This window comes from Vulpes lagopus, chromosome 6, assembly GCF_018345385.1.
Source record: "Vulpes lagopus strain Blue_001 chromosome 6, ASM1834538v1, whole genome shotgun sequence".
Lineage (NCBI taxonomy): Eukaryota > Metazoa > Chordata > Mammalia > Carnivora > Canidae > Vulpes > Vulpes lagopus.
Genome location: NC_054829.1, coordinates 71,930,603 through 71,951,034, shown reverse-complemented (window position 1 = coordinate 71,951,034; position 20,432 = coordinate 71,930,603). Strand labels below are relative to the sequence as shown.

The 20,432-nt window shown below is 59.9% G+C and overlaps 1 protein-coding gene and 1 pseudogene across 3 annotated transcripts in view; both read left to right on the top strand.

The window, feature by feature from the left end:
- The window catches only part of RIN3 (Ras and Rab interactor 3), a 105,139-nt gene that overhangs the window by 61,520 nt on the left and 23,187 nt on the right, over positions 1-20,432 (top strand). For all 3 annotated transcript variants that reach the window (XM_041758267.1, XM_041758266.1, XM_041758268.1), the window contains 4 exons: positions 2,286-2,358; positions 8,707-8,798; positions 15,114-16,670; positions 18,013-18,321. In XM_041758267.1, coding sequence (XP_041614201.1) covers positions 2,286-2,358; positions 8,707-8,798; positions 15,114-16,670; positions 18,013-18,321 — 2,031 coding nt within the window. The remainder of the gene's footprint in view (positions 1-2,285; positions 2,359-8,706; positions 8,799-15,113; positions 16,671-18,012; positions 18,322-20,432) is intronic.
- LOC121492938 lies at positions 2,369-3,725 on the top strand (annotated as a pseudogene).

The following is a 20,432-nucleotide window of genomic DNA, read 5'->3' as shown; positions in this document are numbered from 1 at the left end:
GACTTGGGGCAGTCCTGGGAGCGAAGCCCGGCCACTGCTCGTGGGGCACGGGCTGGTCTCGCTCTGCCTGACACGCGTGAGCCGTGCTCTAGGACGGGGACGCTGTCTGGGAGGCTTCCCTTCAGGCTCCCGCAGGGCAGGGCAGGGGATCCGTGCAGCAGGAGGCCTAAGGTCCCCGCCACATGCCCCCAGGCCTCGGCCCCCTGGGCCCTCCCTCCCAGATGGTATTTCATAAACATTTATTGATCTCCCAAGTCGTGCGCCGCCGTACTGTGCTGGGTCCTGGGGAGACTGAGGATTGGGCCACGCCCTGGGCCTGGCATGCGCGGGCTCCCGAGCTGCGTCCTTGCCGTGAGCAGATGCCGTCCGTGGATGTGTCAGATGGAGGGATGTGGCAGGGTCCCGGGGCTGGGGCAGAACAGGTCAGATTACAAACCAACAAGAGCTTTTACAGATTGACGATTTTAACAGTAAAAAGGTATCTGGGCCACTATGCCTGGACCCGTGCTGGGCCCTGGTGCCTGAGGGCACAGAGGAGGGACTGGCTGACTCCGTCCTAAAGGTTGCTTCTTTTAAAAAAAAAAATAAAAAAAAATTATACCTGAGAGACCCAGAGGGAGGCAGAGACATAGGCTGGGGGGGAAACAGGCTCCCTGCAGGGAGCCCGATTGGGGAACTTGATCCTGGGACCCGGGATCACACCCTGAGCCACCGGGCATCCCATCTTAAAAGTTTCATGTGTGTTCTGCAAAAGACATGTGGCCCATGTCCCCGTGGGAAGGCAGAGCCACTGTCGAGCCACCCCCCTCCCAGGGTGCCAAGCTGGGAATGCCTGCATCACTACGATCCCCCCTTGAGGGATTTGCAAGCTTGATCTTGATCTTGTCCTGAGGTTAAGGGAGGTCCTTGGGGCCCAGGCACCCTCCCCTGGTCTGACCTCTGGGAACAGTCAGCGCTGCCCCCACTGCCAGCAGCAGGTGGCGCTGTGGCCACCCCGGGCTCCGTTCCCTGGCTCTGACGCCTCTGACTTTCCCAAGGGCTGCTGGGCCTGGAACCAATGCAGTATTTTTCTTTAAACTCCTGTTTGAAGCATTTATAGCTATCCTAATGGGGAACCGTTATTTCTTCGCCATAAACCAATGACGAATGTAAACTTCTGTTAAAAAGTCACGTTAGCCATTGGGAACAGCATCCAGGATGTTGAAGGAAGGCGAATGTAAAAGTAGAGCTGTTGGAACAAAGCACGGTGGTCCGCGTGTGGCCTTCCCGCTGCTGCCGGGTACTGTCCTGGGCTGGGAGGGCAGGACCACCTGCTGCCCCCTCCCCCCAACACCATGCATGCGGGCTTGGGCCCGAAACAGCTCCTTCCTCTTGCAGGTGGAGAGGCTGAGCCCACGGCGGGAGCCAGGCCTAGGAGCCCGACCCTACCCCCCCTCCACCACTCGGACACAAGGACAACCTTAGGAAGCTGGACTCAAGTACAGCCACTTGGTGTCCTCGTGCTTCTGACACCTGAGGAAGCTCCCTGTGGTGGCTTGAAGCCGACAGAGCACCCCCTGGGGCAGACACAGCCTGGGATGGCAGCCAGGAGTTGAGAGGGTGGACGGCAGCCATCACGGGCAGTGTGCCTCGGCCAAAGCGCTTAGCTTCTCTGGGCCCCGTGCCTGGAGGGTCTGAAGGAGGGTGAGGGACGGTGCCGTGTTCCCCTTTGGTCAGCCCTCCCACTTAACTGAAGGCACAACCCTGCAACTTTGCACCTCCCAGGGGGCCCATCCACCATGGGACGAGGTCTTGGGCAAATGCTTTGGTACCTCTTTGTCATCAGCACTGGACAACACTGAGGTCACCCTCAGTCTTGGGTTGCCTGTGTGCCATACCAAGCAAGGTTCTCATAGGCCCCAGGTTCTTGGGTGAAGGGCCCATGGCCCTGGTCCCGCCTCCCTAAGGCTGAGACAGATCTGGGCAGCTTGCCTCAGCTCCCTGTCATGCTGGGATAACCCTGGTCAATTAAATGTCTGATTCGGCGTCTACAGCCCAGAGTCTCCCATGTCATTTTGCCTCAGATGCTGACTGTACATTAGAGATAACACCAGCTGCCGTAATAACCCCTGCAGTCCCCACGGATTGACAGCAGAGTAGCTCAGTTCCCCTGAAGGCCTCGGCAGGTGCTGGGCACTGCCGTGGGGCCAGGCCCCCGTGGGGATGGCAGGCGCGGCCCCCACCCTCAGAGAGCCTCGTCCTGCCTGACAGGGATGCTCATCCAAGGCCTTTGTCTCTCTCCTCAGTACTGTACCTGGAAGGCTCTGTTCTTGTGTTTGAGGACATCTTCAGACTGATTGCATTCTACTGTGTCAGTAGGTGAGTAGAACTGCCCTGCCGAGGGGCACCTGCATGCGGTCAACACTCATGTACCTTGGCTGGGGCGAGGGCCCTGGGGAGGCCCCCCGAGGGGAGGGTCCAGCCCGGAGCTCTTACAGAGAAGGGACAGCCCAGAGCCTTCACAGAGGGGGAGGGTTCAGCCTGGAGCCCTCACAGAGGGCCAGGGTCCAGCCTGGAGCCCTCACAGAGGGCCAGGGTCCAGCCCAGGGTGGCACAGAAGGGAGGGTCCAGCCTGGAGCCCACACAGAGAGGGGACAGCCCCTGGCTTGGCCCTGGTGACCTTGAGGGTGGTGTTGGCTGTGCTGCTGTGTTGGTCTGGCTTGTCAGGACCCCTCCCTCGTCACCTCCTGCCCCCGGTCCACTGCCCCCACCCCTGCTTCCTGCGCTACAGCTCCAGGACACCAGGAGTCCCTTGTGGGCCTGACCTGCCCTGTCCCAGAGATCACAGAGGACATTCCCTGTGGGGATGGCAGGAAAGGCTGATGCCCCACAGTGACACAGAGCCTGAGATGATGAAGATGATCAGTGGCTGCCAGGTAGGGTGAAGACTGGCCACCGCCCTCAGAGCCTGAACTGGTTTTAGATCCACAGGGATGTACAGATACCTCTGGACCGTAGTGACACCAGCTGCAGGACCATGACAAGGGCAGGCCAGGGTGGCCTGGGGGTCAGGCCCATGACCCATCTTTGCTGCCTCCAGTGAAAACCGTACCCGGCTTTTCAGCCAGAACCGCCATCTTTCAGTAATTCGCCAAAATGACCAACACAAAGGGAAAGAGGAGAGGTACCCGCTATATGTTCTCTAGGCCTTTTAGAAAACATGGAGTTGTTCCTTTGGCCACATACATGCGAATCTATAAGAAAGGTGATATCGTGGACATCAAGGGAATGGGCACTGTTCAAAAAGGAATGCCCACGAATGTTACCATGGCAAAACTGGAAGAGTCTACAGTGTTACTCAGCATGCTGTTGGCATTGCTGTAAACAAACAAGTTAAGGGCAAGATTCTTGCCAAGAGATTAATGTCCACATTGAGCATATTAAACACTCAAAGAGCCGAGATAGCTTCCTGAAACGTGTGAAGGAAAATGATCAAAAAAAGAAGGAAGCCAAAGAGAAAGGTACTTGGGTCCACCTGAAGCACCAGCCTGCCCCACCCAGAGAAGCACACTTTGTGAGAACCAATGGAAAGGAGCCTGAACTGCTGGAACTCATTCCCTATGAATTCCTGGCATGATAACTGTAAAGAAAATAAAAGACCTCAGGATTGAAAAAAAAAAAGAAAGAAAAAAGGAAAGAAAGAAAGAAGAAGAAGAAAGAAGAAGAAAGAAAGAAAGAAAGAAAGAAAGAAAGAAAGAAAGAAAGAAAGAAAGAAAGAAAGAAAGAAAGAAAGAGGATCCCTGGGTGGCGCAGCGGTTTGGCGCCTGCCTTTGGCCCAGGGCGCGATCCTGGAGACCCGGGATCGAGTCCCACGTCGGGCTCCCGGTGCATGGAGCCTGCTTCTCCCTCTGCCTGTGTCTCTGCCTCTCTCTCTCTCTGTGACTATAATAAATAAATAAAAATTAAAAAAAAAAAACTCAGTTTAAAAAAAGAAAAAGAAAGAAAGAAGAAAGGAAGGAAGGAAGGAAGGAAGAAAGAAAGAAAGAAAGAAAGAAAGAAAGAAAGAAAGAAAGAAAGAAAGAAAGAAAGAAAAAAAAAAAACCGCACCCGACCCGGAGCAGCCCCCAACCTGGCCAGCCCCTCCTGGGCCCCGATGGGCAGCACAGGTGACGCGGTGACGCGGTGACCAAGGCGTCTGCCAAGGGCTCTCAGGCGCCCTGTTACCTTGTAAACTGCCCACAGCTCCCCGAGAGACATTCCCGTTGTTGGTGAGGGAGTGCGGACGAGGAGGAGGAACTGGCTCAGTCATAGCGGGGTAATGGCAGGTGGACAGTGGAAGTAGGTGGAAGCCCAGGCCCGCGCCCTTTGTGCAGCCGCCCTGCCAGGTATGCCCGCCCCCGCTCACACGACCTGCGCGACCTGTGCGCGTTCCCTGGGCCTTGCGAGGCACAGCACGGAGGCCCCAGGCCTGGTGGCTTGACGTGCAGCACAGCGGTCGGGCAGGTCGGCCCTCCCTGCCCCACGAAGCTGTCATCTCCAGAGGGTGGCCGCCTGGGGAGACCCCACGCTCTGCGGGACAAGGGACGCAGTGCCCAGGTCCTGGCGGCTTTCCTATCTCTCTGAGGCCCCACGCGCACTCCTGTAAGAAGGGGGATGATGATGCTGGTCAGGCGGCCACGGGAGAAGAGGGAGGGGAAGGAGCGCGCTGGCTGCCCGGCCGCTGGGGGGGGTCTGCGCCCGTTTCTGCAGGGCGCCCCAGGGCCTTGGTCCCCATGCTCACGCCATCATCTCCCGCCTTCCCGACTCCGGCTGCTGTTTCTCCATGTGACAGAAAAGCAGGTGACTGTTTACCCACCCTCCAGGGCTCTGGGAACCGATGGGCGATCACAGGGCCGAGCGTCAGCAGACCGTGTCAGCGCCAAGGCCCCCTGTAAGGGGTGGGCTGTGGGGGGAGATCCCTGGGAGCCGGAGGCCATTATCCAGCTGCCACTCCACCTCCCCGGCTCTGCTTACCTCATCCAAGGAGGTAGCCAGGGTGGAGCGATGCAGCGCCAGAGGGCTGCTTTGGAAGCATGTGGTTCCCCCCCTCCCGCCCCCAGGTCCCCCCATCCCCCCACCCCCAGGCCTCCCAGGCCTCCCATCCACCCCACCCCCAGGTCCCCCCAGGCCTCCCACGGCCCCCCCAGGCCCCCCCAGACCTCCCCAGGACCCCCATCCCCACCTGGTGTGGGAAGGCAGGGCTCTGCTTCAGCACGCTCACTCCAATGCTCCAGGCAGAACGGTGGCCTGGGGTGAGGACTGCAGAGGCTCCCCACACCCAGCTGGACCCCCCAGTTGCCCACGGAGCTGGTAAAGACTATGGATCCTGGGGCCCACCCCCTAGACGGGCTCCCAGCTCTGGGTGGGCTCCATCAGAGCTGAGCCCGGCACTTCCAGAGGGGTGTTGCCCCCAAGGAGAGAGCAGGGGCAGGGAAGGGGAGCAGAGAAAGAACCTGGCAGGAATGCCATTGATCGCAGATACAGATGCCATCCCAGCCTTAGCAGGATCCCTGGGAGCTTTCAGGAACACAGGAGTGATCTTGGGGTCACCCACCTTAAAGCCAAGGTTGCTGGGCCTTTGCACCCCCAAGCCCACCCCTCCCTGGGGGGCAGAGGCATTTGTGGCTCTCCGTAGGGGGGCCATGGGGCAGGCATGAGGCTCCAGCAGCCAGGACAAGCCTCTGGGGGTCACTGGTGGGAGGGTCCTGGCGTTCTCATGGGGGAGGGAACACTGGAGATCAGGCTCCAAAGGGCAGGAGGAGAATTCTAGGCAGAGCAAACACCACAGGCAGAAACTTGGTGGTGGGAAGTTCCGCAAACTGCTGCCCTGGGAGAAGCAGACACCGGGGTGGAGATGAGAAGGGATGCCTCATATGCGGTGCGCAGGAGCCATGGGGACATCCTTCCTTGGCTTCCGGGAGCCACACAGCTGCTCCCTGTCAGCATGCAGTTCAGCGGAGCCACACAGCTGCGACAGGTGGTGGGCTCACAGCAAGGGGAGACCAGCCCGAGGCCACAGCAGCTGTCCTCATCACAGCAAGGCCTGAACAACTGAGAGGGGTGGGGAACAGAGGAGCCAGGCAGGTGCCGGGCCCCTTTCCTGAGTACCAGGAGCCATGAGGACAAACCCTCAGCCCACCCAGGCCCTGGGCCCTTGCCCTGTGAGGTGGGTGTGGTCAGCATCTGGGCAGGCTTGCTGAGCCCATGTGGGGAGACAGGTGATGGGATGGTGCACTGGGTTTGCCCATGGGGGCAGCAGCCCCTTGGGAGGCTGTGCCATCCAACACCAGAATGTTGGGTTTGTTCTTCACCCCGGTTCCTGATGTGAGGCCCCTACAGCCCTTGGGATTTCCTGAGTGATAGGGTATGTTTTGTTTAGTGCCAAGAGCTGACACAGGCAATGCCCCTCGGTGGCCTCAGGATGGACTAGTCCCAACAGACCAGTCGTTTAGAGGCTGGAACATTCAGCCTCACCCACTACCGTCACTGTGGTGAACACACGTCGAAGTGCCAGGAGGCCTGCGGGTCCATGGGTGCACTTCCCCTAGACCTGCCCCATGTGCCTCTTCGGGCTGTTCCTAACTTGTGTCCTTCACACTAAACCTGGGGAGGGGGCAGTGGGGACTGCCAAGCTCTGGCAGGTTTGTAGGGACTGTCCAGGTGGCCTGGGACTTGCATCCGGCGTCCGACGGTGGGAGGGAGTCCTAGCCTGCGGGGTGTGAGTGCAGAACTGAAGTAACTGGTGAGACCCCTGTTGGTGTGTGGACAGTTGGGGAGTTGGTGGCCAGTGTTGGAAAACACCCTGGAGGGGTTATGGTCTAGGGCATCATGACTGCCTTCCTTTTAGATAAAAAATTAAACCACACTGGTAAATATCAGCAGGGGGCTTGTGTAACTTGGAATAAGTCTCGTTTTGCTCAAATCTTGCCATCATTTGTATGGTTGTGAGAGTGTGAGTGTGCACCCTGCATCATGGTGCCAAACACACTCTCTTGGGCCGTCCCTCATGCTCAGGGAAAGAAAGTTACAAGAACACTGGCTGGAAACTGAGGCCTCTTAGGGAGGGAGCGTGTCCCACCCTGGGGTGCTCGAGCTGACTCGCCGGGGGAGGGGGGTGTAGAATTGGAGCATTATTGGAGCATTATTAGAGCATTATTCCATTTTTCCATTTTTCAGATTTCTATTTTTGTGAGTGCTTTTCAATGGACTTAATAGTCTATTATGAAAGGAAAAAATACATATGTTCTCCTATACACATGCACACACCTGCAGAGATGCTTGATTTTTATTTTTCTTGCGAGCCCTGCTTAGGGGGCTGTGGCTCCCACCCCAGGCTGTCCATCAGGATCTCCCTGAGAGCTGGTTAAAAATATGGATTCCTGGCCCAGCCCCCGGACCAACTCCGGGAATCCTCATGCATATTCTGGGGATCTGCATCTTTAGCTGCTCCCCCATGGGATTCTGATCCAGAATTAAGTCATACAAAGATATTAGTGCCTGCCTGTTGGGTTGTGACCATCATCACAAAAATTGTAATAATATCGGGGTGCCAGGGTAGCTCAGTCGGTTGAGTGTCCCGACTCTTGCCTTCGGCTCAGGTCATGGTGTCAGAGTCCTGGAATTGAGCCTGTGTCGGAGCCCCGCTCTGTGGGGAATCTGCTCCTCCCTCTGCCCTACCCTCCCCCCACTCACACTTCCTGTCTCTAAACAAATAAATAAATCTTTTAAAAAAGTAGTGATAATATCATGGCCATAAAGCCTGCAGACACCCAGCCCCAGTACCTGGCACATAATAGTTGTTCAGCAAACGGTCCTCCTGTGGCGACTTTTCTTCGGATAAGAAGCAGCGGCCCCTGGGTGAAGTGCTGCACCGGATGAGGTGTCTGGGGAGCAGAGCCAGGAGATGCTCACCATCCCCAGGCCATGGGGGTGGAGGAGGTCCCTGGCGCAACCTCTGGGATGGAGATGCAGCCAGAGTGGATGGAGACCCTTCCGTCCACAAAGAGCTCAGAGGCGGGAATGAGCAGGGCACATGCACTCGGGAAATGAGTGTGTGGCTCAGGGAGGCGCCAGAAGGCCTGCGGGGACAGAAGTGAGGAGCTGGCGGGAGACGCAGGGCAGGGGCCAGGCCAGGAGGGCCCAGGGGCAGCGGTCTCAGGCTGGATGGGTGGGCCGTCCAATGAACCGAGTGACCATGCAACATACATGGTGGCCAAGGAGCCATCGGGAACCCGGCTGGCAGGCCAGACAGCTCCCAGGTAAACTGAGGAACACAGGCGTGGATGAGCACTGAGGGCGCCATCTGGGTCAGGCCTGACCTGCCTGGCGGGGCCGACCAAAGCCGACACCAGGATGTCTGGCTATGTCCCTGCCCGTGTCGCCATCCCGTTAGCCACAGGAAGGGGATGGCTGTATCCGGGTGGCACAGGAAGCTGCCCACAGGCCCATCGACCAGGGAGAGGCAGTGATGCCCCCACCCCCTGGAACAGGTGCCCACTTCTCCGGGCCCCTCAGGGCTGGCACAGGGCTAGATGGGACTGCTTGCTGCCTGGGCCCCAGGGACGTTTCTGGGCTGCCTGGAGACGGTGGCAGCCATCAGGGCTGGGGTCCTCCTCCGTGGGCTGTGGGGCCAGACATGGACACAGGGTGCTCTCCGCTGCTGACCTCTGGCCTTTCCTGTTTCCACAGAGATTTGCTGCCCTTCACACTGAGGCTGCCCCAGGCCATCCTTGAAGCCAGCAGCTTCACAGACCTCGAGACCATCTCCAACCTGGGCCTGGGTGAGTCCCCTCCAAGTCTCAGGAGAGGCGGCAGGGCTGGGGGACGTGGGGCTTCAGGGCTGCTGGCCGCCAGCACTGGGGTCCTCTCCCTCCCCAGGCTTCCGAGCCCCGGGAGCCCTGAAGAATCTCTCAGCTCTCTAAGTGACAGGTACCCAGAGGGTCTGACACAGCCCTGTGGGGCCTGGGGCAGCCGAGGCCGGTCAGAATGCAAGCTGACCTACTGCCAGGACGTGGCCTGGGAAGGGCTGAGCCACACGCCCAGACCTCCATCTGCTGTCCAGGGTTGGGCACCTGCACCACCCCTGCCCTGGTGCCTGTGCCAGCCTCGTCAGAAGAAAGAGCAGCATGAACATGATGGCAGACAGATGAGGGATGGGTGACAGCTTTGTAACTTGCACAACCCGAGGGACCTGTCCTCTGAGGTCTCACGTGTCCCTGAGGACTCCCAGGGCTTCGTACCTGCTTCGCATTGTCTCGTGTGATCCCCGTGTCCCCATGTTAAAGGTACAAAATCCAGCCTGAGCAAGGCCAAGGAGTGTGTCCCGGGTGGGCCAGGCAGGGAAGGATGGAGCTAGGACATGCACCTGGGGCTTTCTGACACCTGGACCCCTCGGCTACACTCTGTGACCTTCTTGTCTGTTTTGCCATAGTCAGGGGCCAATGTGAGGCCAAGTCAGCAGGGAAAGTGAGACGCATGGGCTGGGTCCAGGGGTGGGGGGGTTCACTTCTAGCAGGAGAGGTCTGTGGGCATCAGTCCGCGGCCCCGCTGTGTGGTTGGGGTGGTGTGCTGTGCTGATCTCAGCCTAGCAAGTCCCAGCACCGTGGTGGGACCAGCCCTCGTGGCTCTTGTGACGTCTGCAAGATGCCCTGTGTTTGCAACAGCCGTCAGGAGACTGAAAAAATAATGGTTCGTTGCCTACCCGACCTGGAGAAGACACAGCCTGCCTGGAGTCCTCTGGTGAGGTCGTGGGGGAGGAAACACACGTGTAGCATTGGAGTGCTGCTGAGGCCTGAGCCCACAGCCACGAAGGAAATCTTGGAAGGTCTTTAGCGCAACAGGCTGGTTTTCTGAAGCCTGGGGACAGGACCCATGGGCAGAAAGGTCTGTGAGGGGTGTGACTGTACACCCGGGAGCTGGGGGAGCTCAGGACCAAGGGGGGCACCACCAAGGATGTTCCTAAGTGAAAGAAGACTCTCAGGGTCATGGAGGCCTGGCCCTTGTCAAGCAGCCATTGCTTTTCCTTCTAGGACGGCATCATGTTGAGACAGTCAGGAGCTTCCCATGTCACACTCTGCCCATATCAGGTCCTTGCCAGTGTGCGGCAGATCACAAAGAAACTTAGTTTCGCTTACTTTCCCTTCTGCCTGTTTCCCACATGGTTCATGGAAGGGAGGGACTGTTAGGGCTCCAGGAAATCATGTGTGTGGGGCTCTGGAAGTTCGACTGTTAATAAGAACGCTCGTTCCTTGTCCATCACAAAGACACTGGTCAACCGATGGAGGCTCCTTCCTGCAGGGCTGCAAGCTCTGTTGAGTTAACCGTTTGTTTTTCCCATCCCCTGTTTTGGGGCAGCCAGGGGTGCCTGGGGAATATCACCCACATCCCACCTGGGGGAGCGGAGTGGGGCTGGGATTCGTGGGTGTCAGCTTGCCTCTCTGCTCCCTTGTCACTGGGGCAGGGAGTTCTGCTTTAGTTGCGCTGACTGATGGCTGGGACCAAGGGTTTCACAGGCTCACTCTTAAGTGGTGAATTGAAAACACGAGAGGGGAACTGAATGGGCTGGAAGAGGGAAAAACAAACAAACAAACAAGTGGCCCAAATAGTCCGTTAGCTGCATCGACCAAGACCTGTAAAAGCAGAGGAGCCTTAGTGGAGGATGGCGGCCTGGCTGGTGAGCTGGCCTTGTGACCAGCAACACATTTATTCAAGATTTTGAAGGTTGAGAATGCCTCAGCAATCGGAGCTTGAGTCAGCACTTGCTTCACAAAAAGGAAAAAAAAATCACACACCAGGCAGGTGTCCTGGACTGTACTTCACCCACAGCAATCATATGAAACATGCAGGACGAAGGAATTGTGTCGAGGACCCCAGACACACTAGGCATTGTGCCCTGAGCATCTCCAGCTGTCTAGACAGGCATTCTCCTGACGAGGATCTGAAACCCACTCACACTGGGGTAGATGAGGGGACTTGGTGAAAGGACACCAGGGACTCTCCAAGAAACACAGCAAAAGGTCAGCCAGGCTTTGCAGCCTTGCTGAGAACTGCTGGTCCCTGCACCCACCACCTCCTACCGTGGGGTCCATGCCAGCCCCACCCCACCCGCTGACCTTGCCCTTGGATACATCGTGAAGCTCCGAGTTCCTATCTGAAGTGTCTGCAGTTCAACTTTTCTGGAATTCTCACTTTTTACAAAATAAGCAGAATGTGATAAATGTCCGAGTCACTGCAAAGCCCCAGTGCTCAGGCAGGAATGATGTTGCTGAAACCGAGATATTTATTTGCAGGGTCAGCAGCATGTGATAGATAACTTGGAGGGGTTGCTCATTGCTCATGAGCTGACCTCAGAAGGTCCAGGATGGGCCTTGGAAAGGCCAAGGATACCAAAGACGTAGCATCTTGGGGCCCAAAAACTAATACAGCAAGAAATCCAGGATTAAACCGATTCCAAGTGCAAGAGGAATGTGGAGAAAGCAATAGGAGGTAACGGTTAGAGGTGTAGAGGTGTATGCCCACACATGTTTGGGGCATATTTCTTTATGTGCTTGGTATGTTTAAAATGTGTCTGGAGAAAGCACATGCTCTACAGCTCTTGCGAGTTGGCATATAATTTGCTTTTTCCTTTACATTTCACAATGAGAAAAACTCCATCGGCAGCCCCAGTGTGAATGACAGCTTAGTATCCAACAGCCTTTCATACCATGAAAATACTTCCTCACTGAACTCACTGGACTTTCAAGCTGTTTCCGTGGCAGCCGGAACATCTTGCTACATTACTCATCTCCTGTCTGTCCCGCCACTCCCCCGGGCTCCCTGGGCATGAAGCCTTTGCCTTTGGAGCCTTTGGCCTGGTGTTGGCCTGGCCCAGGCCTCTAAGGCTTGTGGGAGCAGATGCCTGGCAGGAGGCATCCCTGGCCGAGTGACAGGATGCTGCAGGGCCTGCAGAATGTCCACCTCGGTCTGGGACAGCCCAGAGGTGTGAGGACACAGGTGCCTGGGGATGTCTCCCTCGGTCCAGGTGCGGCCCAGAGGCATGGGGACACGGGGGCCTGGGGATGTCTGGCCACTGAGCTGAGGGCACCCCAGCTCTGCCAACTGTAGCGTTGGGTGGCTGTTCCGCTCCCCCCGCCCCCCGCCCCCGGCCTTGGCATCCTACAGAGAAAGTCACCTGCTTCTCTTTTATTTTTGTACAAAGGCCTCCTCTGCCCCTATGGCTCCCCACAGCCCCCAGGCCCTGGGATGCAGCTCCTTGATCCCCACCCCCATGCCTGCCCCCACATACCCACAGTGGCCTCAGCATTGAAGCTGCCCAAGCAGAAAGCTTATGCCAGAGCATAAGCCCAGGCCTGTGTCAGGGCCTGGAGCAGTTCCGAGCCACCTGGGCTGCAGGCCCTTGCTTGAAGCCCCACGTCCGTGCTGGTCCTACCAGGACCCTGGAAGGTGGGTTCTTTTATTCTGCACGATGGACCCGCTCTACTGAGGCTGGCTGGCACTCCTCGGCCTCCTCTGCGCCCTCCTCCTCTTTTCCTCTCCTCCCTTGGCTTGGGTCATCCTCAAGTTACCATCATAAGGGAACATTGCCTGTGCTCCATGCCTGGGAGCCCTGCCTATCACTCTGGGGAAGCCACTGCACACGTGCAAGCCGCGGGGCTGAGCCAAGGGTACCTTGGGTGCTGCAGATCCCCAGGGATGGAGCGTTGTTGCCACCCTAGGGAGGCTCACAGTATGGAGGGGGTGGAGACAACTGGACAGGATCTAGGCTGTCCCGTCCCCATGCTGGTCACTCGGGTCGGTGCGCAGCAGCGCCGGGGGACCAGGGAAGCATATGTGAGGTCCGAATGTGCCAGAAGTCTCCACCCAACAGGTGACATTTGACTGGAGTCACAAAAGCAAGAATGAGCCGTGTAGGGAGGGTCAGAGGGGTCCCAGCACAGGACCCAGGACCGGCCAAGCCTGTAAGTGGGACAGACCCCTGAGTGCTCAGGAAGGAGTGAGGGACGGGACGTCAGGGCAGATTCCACAGGTGTTGGCAGCAGGGGCCTGCCATGTGCCCAGCCTTGTGTCCCAGGGAAGAGAAGGAGGAGGGCAGCTGTGGTCACCGTCTCAGTGAGCAGTGAGGATGTGCAGGCGTCGGTGGGCAAGGCTGTCCATCATCTGCCCCGTGGCTTCTATCTTGGCCCACAGGACAGTCCTAGGACTTAGGGGTGAGCCTCAGGGGGCTCAGCTCACATGTGGGGCTCTGGCCAGCTCCGCATGGAGTCGGACTGGCCCTCCTTGCTGGGAGCACGTCCCAGGACACAGCTGGTCCCACGTGGACAGGGCTGGTGCTTCAGACGCAAACCCCCAAGGCCAGACGGCTATATGCCTGGTGCGACCACCTGGGAGAGTGTGGCCGTGAACGGCTGTCATCCCTGCTACCGTCCCTGCTACCGTGGAGACTGCGGCCATGACCCCGGCCACCCCACACAACACCTCTGCCCAGGGCAGGGCTGAGGGGAGCTGGGCCCACGCTCCCTCCTGGTGGGGTTCACGCGCACTCTGGGTCCATGTCCCAGCAGCACCGTGGTCCTGGATTGCACCCTCTGACCTTGGGTAGCACCCCCACACCCTGGCTAGTGAGGGGCAGCAGCCCCCATCCCCGGGGCACCCCATCTCAGGGCAGGCACACAGGGCTGAGGTTCCCCTTCTGTCATTGTCTAGAGCCCACGGTGCTCTTACCACATCCCCGCCGTGGGGCGCACAGCACGCTGTCCCTCCGACCCTGGACGGTAACTCCGATGGGAAGTGTTGCAAGTTCCTGGGGGAGGAAGACACTAACCCCAGAGGCTGAGCAACAGGCATTGCAACGAGCCTGACCCAGTTCAAATCCTGGTTCTTCCACGCCACCCACCTGTGACCTTGGCACCTTGTTTCATCTACCTGGGTTTCTATCTCCATGTCCTATGGGGACATCATGGGGACTGACACTGAAGGCCTGCAGTCAGGAGGCGATGACCTGACTCGGGTCAGCCAAGTGGCCCACAGAGCTGGGCCCACCACATGGAGGCTCCTATGTTGGTCCTTGTGGATACTTCCAGCAGAAGCATGGAGCTCTGGATGGGGGGGATGGCCCTCAGCCCATAGAGACCCTGCACTATTGGGGTCTGTGATGGGGGCCCCACCACCCACGAGGACCCTGCACTATCAGGGTCTGTAAGGTTGACAGGCTGAACAGGCTGGAGTCTCAGCTGCTCCCTGGGAGGGAGGAGGTGCTCATGAGCCTCATGTGGCCTGTGCAGTGTCTGAAGTTGTGCCCAACACTTTGTACCCTTTTTGCAGGATCCTGAGCTATTCTCCACGGGGCTCAGTACCCAGAGGCCAGGAACCCCTGAGCCACCTGGGCCCTTCCCACTGGGGTATCCTGGGCCAGCCTGGTGCTGACCAGCCTCATCTGGAGGGGGTCAGGCCTGGTCAGCAGCCACAGCCCCAGGTGTCTGTGAGTTGGGCAGGACAGGAGAGCCAGCAGGGCAGGGCCCCTGCTGTGAACCCAGCGCCCTTAGCCACACGGACACACAGACACAGACACACAGAAGGTGGAGCCTTCTCTGTTACCATGGAGGTTCTGCAGCAGGACCAGTGTTCCCTGTGTGCTCACGGCCGCTGCACACCTCATTCTCCCTGCACACAACTGCCCTGGTGGCCAGGGCAGGCCCCAAGCACCTTCCAGGGGAACCCCATTCCTGAGATGACTGGACAGAGCCTAAAAAGGTCAAGGCACCTGCCAGGGGCGTCCAGCCTGCGGAAGCCGAACCCCTTGCCCTCTACACCCTGAGCCACAGGTGCCCCATGGTGGCTCTCCAGCCCAGGGGCGGAGCTGGAGGGCAGCCCTGCCCCCCACCCCCCCAACGGGGCCCCACCCCCAGCGCCCAGGAGGATCCAACGGGGCTTCCCCCTCTAGAGGCAGGAAGTGGTGGGGGAGGTTTAAACCGCCCAAGAAGGGAAAAGAGCCCCAGGGTGAAGCCTGGGCCCAGCAGCCCTGCCCCCTCCCGCCACGGATGCCACCCACAGGCAGGGGCCTGGCCTGCACACTGAGCAGCTTCTCCCTGTCTCTATAGGCTTCTGGGACTCATCGCTGAACCCCCGGCGAGGCAGTGGGAGCTCCGTGGAGCCCCCGAGGGACCCGGCACCCAGAGCACCCCCGGCCTGCGGCCTCAGGCCCACCGCCCGGTCCGGGAACTGCGCGTGTGAAATCGAGCTGTCCGTGGGAAACGACCGCCTGTGGTTTGTGAATCCCATCTTCATCGAGGACTGTGGTGCCGGCGGTGCCCTGCCTGCCGCCCCGCCGACCCCCGGAAGCTGCCCCACACGCTCGCTGCCCCCCACCTCCTGCGCTACCTCACCCACCTCTAAGTGGGCCCCGCGCCGCCCGGCACCCCCTCCCCCGGCGCCCCCTCCTCCAGCACCCCCTCTGCAGCCCAGCGGCCCCCAGCGGCCCCCTCCACCCCCAGCTCTGGTTCCCGCTTGTCCTTTGCCCAGTTCCCCCCCAGCAGCTGCTCCCCCGCCTCCAGAGGCCCTTCCTCCCACACCCCCGGCATCTGCCCCCGACCTAGCCCCCCATGCCCCAGGCCCCCCAGACCTTCCAAGCCAAGCGCCCATGGCAGCCTGCGAGAGGCTCTCACGGCCCCCGACAGGCCTGGGCCCCCTCAGGGAGGAAGAGATGAAGCCTGGGCCTGCCCCCGGCCCCTTGCCGCAGCCCCCTGCCCCTCTTGTCCCCGTGAAGAACCTCCCCGCTGCACCGCCCAGACGCCGCATCTCTGAGAAGGTCTCCCTGGAGGACCAGGCTGCTGGGAGGGTGGACAGGACGCTGCCTGCCGTGGGGGAGCAGCCGGGGCTTCCCAGCGCGCCCGTGCTCAGCCCACCTCCCCCGGGGACATCGGAGCAAGGTCAGGAAGCGGTGGCCCGAGCTGGTGACCCGGGGAGTGTGCCAGAGCCACCGAGGAAGGTCCGGCAGCCCCCAGTCCCGCCCCCCAGGAGGAAACGGATCTCCCGGCAGCTGGTCTCAGGCCTTCCCAGTCCTGTGGAGAGCACCGAGTCCTCCTCCATGAAGGACGAGGCCCCCCAGAAACCCACACCGGGTGCGCCCGGGGAAGGCCGTGGCCCTGCGTCCTGTGCCAGAACTCAGAGCCCACAAGCCCAGGCCGGCAGCCGGCCCCAGAGCTCTGCAGAGTTCAAGGGCTCCCTGGCCTCCCTGTCTGACAGCCTGGGAGCGTCGGCCTTGGCCGCGGACCAGGATTCCTACTCCACCAGCAGCACGGAGGAGGAGCCCGAGCACCTGGGCAGTGCTGGCAAGAAGAAGCCCTCCGTGATCCTGGGCAAGGCACGGCACCGCCTGAGCTTCGTCAGTTTCACCAACGTGTTCCACGCGTTCCTGTCCAATGACCGGAAGCTGTACAAGAAGGTGGTGGAGCTGGCGCAGGACAAGGCCTCGTACTTCGGCAACCTGGTGCAGGACTACAAGGTGTACAGCCTGGAGATGATGGCACGCCAGACCTCCAGCACGGAGATGCTGCAGGAGATCCGCACCATGATGACACAACTCAAGAGCTACCTGCTGCAGAGCACCGAGCTCAAGGCCCTGGTGGACCCCGCGCTACACCCTGAAGAGGAGCTAGGTCAGTCTTGGGTGCGCTGGGTGGGGGCAGGAGCGGGGCATCCTTCTGGGCACTCAGCCTTGCCGGGAGCCACTCCCTCTGTGGTCCGGCCTCTTTCTCCAAGTCCTGCCCTGGTACCCCTTAGATGGTGGAAGGATGTGAGCCTAGTGAGGCCGTGGGCCCCCACCCCCGTCCCCACCTGCCCAGGGCGCTGCAGCTTCATTAGGGACCCGCATGTAAGGAGCAGTGAGAGGCAGAGGAAGGACTAACGTGTGGCCGCTGAGGGCCAGGCCCGGCCTGTGGGTCCTGTGGGTCTGAGAGGCACCGGCACCCAGAAGCCCCCTTGCCCTGTGCATGAGGACCCAGCCAAGGTCACAGCAGAGCCAGAGGCTCAGGGACGGCGAGCACAGGGCCCTGCCAGGGGTCACCACAGCTCTGGCCGCAGAGGCTCCTAGGGCAGCAGGGTCAGGACGCCGGCCTGGATGGATGGGCAGGAGCAGGCTCAGGGCTTGACGCAGCCGCTTGTGCCCTGCTGTTGAGGCTGGAGACGCACACGGGGAGGATAAGGACTTGGGGCAGTGGCAAGGCCGGCCCCAGGCCCGCATAGAGGGGAGACCCAGCCCTCCGGGGGAGGTGGCGGAGCCACAGAGGCTTCCCAGGACTTTCCGTGCTGTCCGCCAAGGCCCCGAGGATCACCATGCGTCAGTAGGTGGGTGCAGACCCTGGCTCAGCCCCTCTACCTGTGACCCCACCATCCGAGCCATAGTCAGTCTGTCTGTACACGGGCATCCGGGGCGTGTATGTGGCACAGTTGCTGTGAGATCAAAGCCGAGTCAGTCGCATTCCACTCGTGGATCAGGATGCCTCTCGGAAAAGATGACATTTGAACAGTGAAGGGAAAAGTCATGTTTGTAGTTGGGCAGTGGCTTCCCCGGGCTAAGGGAATAGCAGATGCAAAGGCCCTGAGGCAGGAGCAGGCTTGGCTGGGCAGCAGAGGCCAGGGTGGCTGGAGCAGCATGAACGCAGAGGAGCAGGCCAGTGATAAGTGAACACAGCTTCTGGGGTGGGGGCTGACAAGCTGCGGGCAGACTCTAGCTTCTGCTGTGCACAACATGGGGGGCCTGGAAAGCCGCCCCAGGCCCTGTGAAGCATTGGGATACCAAGCACCGGGCCCCGAAGGCTCGTGAGCCGTGTCTGTGCCGTGTGGTTTGTGCGGCAGTACCTCCCTGCCACAGGTGCTGGGCACACCACGCTGGGTGTGCAGCGTGGCCTCGGGCGGTGGGGTGGCACACCCTGCAGGGCACAGAAGCCTGGGGCGGCGTCCCGGCTGCGGGGTCCTTCACGCTCCCCTCTTGCCCCACAGAGGCCATCGTGGAGTCGGCCTTGTATAAGTGTGTGCTGAAGCCCCTGAAGGAGGCCATCAACGCATGCCTGCGGGAGATCCACAGCAAGGACGGCTCGCTGCAGCAGCTCAAGGAGAACCAGCTGGTGGTCCTGGCCACCACCACCACGGACCTGGGCGTGACCACCAGCGTGCCTGAGGCACCCGTCATGGAGAAGATCCTGCAGAAGTTCACCAGCATGCACAAGGCCTACTCGCCCGAGAAGAAGATCGCCATCCTGCTCAAGACCTGTAAGCTCATCTATGACTCCATGGCCCTCGGCAACCCAGGTAGGCAGCAGCCGGGGAGCTGTGGTGACCCTCACAGGGCTTCGGGAGTGCACAGGGAAGCCCTTGGGTGTCCAAGGCCTGTTGGGGTGGGAGTCCTGAGCACCGGCGAGGGCTACCTGGGGGTCAGGAGGGTGGCAATTGGCCACTGAGCTGCAGGAGGCAGGGCGGCCCCATGTTCCGCACACGTGTGCCGATCTGATGAGGACAAGATGCTCTGTGGGTGTCCTGGGGCCGCAACCAAGAGCCCCTTGCCGGGCGCCCAGCACATGCGCGTTGCTCATCTCACAGTCTGGAGGCTGGAAGTCTGAGGCCAAGGAGCTGCCGTGTCACACTCCTCCTGGAACTTGGGGCAGGGATGCATGCCAGGCATCTCCCAGCTTCTGGTAGCTTCTCGGCTGGCTGCCGTTCTCCCTGCGCACACACACCTGTGTCCAAACTTCCGCGTTTTATGAGGACATTAGGGGTCATCCCTCCTTTGCTGTGACCTCATCCAAGCTGATGTCATCTGCAATGACCCTCATTCCAAATGAGGTCACATTCCCAGAAACCGAGGGTTAGGACTTGTGAATTCCGGGGGGGACACCATGCAGCACACGACAGCTGCATACATCCGTCACATGTAGGCTTGGCAGCAGCCGGTTGAGATAGGCACATGGGTCGTCGGCCCAGGGTGCAGGTCTGGAGGCTGGCTGGCCAGGGATGGCCTCGCTCAGATGTGGGGCAGTTGCTGGGCAGTTGACCAGCCAGGAATGCGGGCTCCTGGGCCGCACATTTCTGTCCCTGTGGCAGGTGGGCCTGGACTGGACCGTGGCTGCAGTCAGGTCGCCTGGGAGCAAGGCCTGGCAGGGGTCTCAGGCCCGGGACATGACAGGCATGATGCCACCCCGACCTTGGCACTGACGTGCTGGCTCATGGGGCAGCGCAGAGCCAAGGGGCTTGGTGGGAGGAGCTGCAGACGTCGTGTGGGCCCAGATGGAGGGAGCAAAGTCACGGGGGCTGTGTCGTACCGGTTTAACCAGGGCATCCCTCTAGACAGGCAAGAACAGGCTGCACCATGGTTACCCCTTAGTGAGCAGAGGATCAGAGGTTCTGACCCATGATCACCCCGGCGGCTGGATGCCCTTGTTTAGTGAGCAACCTGCGTGAGTTTACCTGGTCACGAGGAGAAGGATGGCAACCTCTGTCACCACACAGACCTGGATTTAAATTCTTGCTCTGTCGCTTACTCTGTGTGACCCTGAATGATCTGCTTAACCCCTTGACATGTCATTTCCACACGAAGGAAGACGTGTCACACAGGGGACACTGGGGAGTGTCATGAGAAGCCGTGTTCAGTCACTTGTGAATATCAGAAGGGATGTATGTAAAATGTCAACCTTGGTGCCCAGGACGCCACAGGCTCCAGCCATGGCTGCTGTCTTAGGACAGGGCTCTCTCCATCTGGCCGTGGGCCAGCAAGGGTGGTGCAGGGTCCCCTCGCCCAGGAGAGCTCCCGCACAGCCAGGTCCCAGCGCTGTCCCAGGTTGGAGTCACTCGTCTGAGGTAAACTAACCTGGGCCCAACTGCGGTCCGAGGATGCACTTTGTTCCCTGAAATCAGGTGCTGCGCTCAGAACTTCCAGCTGCTGCAGAGCCTGACGTGGATCAGACAGTGAGGTGCACGTCCTGGTGTCATGGGGTGGGCGTCAGGCCGTGGACCCGCCGTCTTATGCACGTGGGACCCCAGAGGGCTAGTGTGAACTAGCAACCAAGGTGTTTCAATGTGTAGATTTTTCCCTAAAAGTCCCCAGGGCGGTAAGAGGAGGGGCTCAAGCAGCCTTAGAAGGCCAGCATGCCCAGTCTCAGAGGACTCTCTCTCAGAGCACGTCTCTCTCACCACAGCAACGTGACGCTCAGGGCTGAGACCCCATTGTGGCAGGTGGCAAAGGGCTGACCAGGACTTCTTGGAAGTCCTCAGAGCAAGGCAGCCCAGATGGGCAGAACGGAAGAGGGGGCCGGGGGCATCTGCAGGGTGCAGAGAGGGAGCGGCAGTGCAGCTGGATGGCCCAGAGTGGACACAGAGCCTCCCAGGGAGAATGGACAGGCTGGCCTGGGACCTCGGAGGGACGTGGA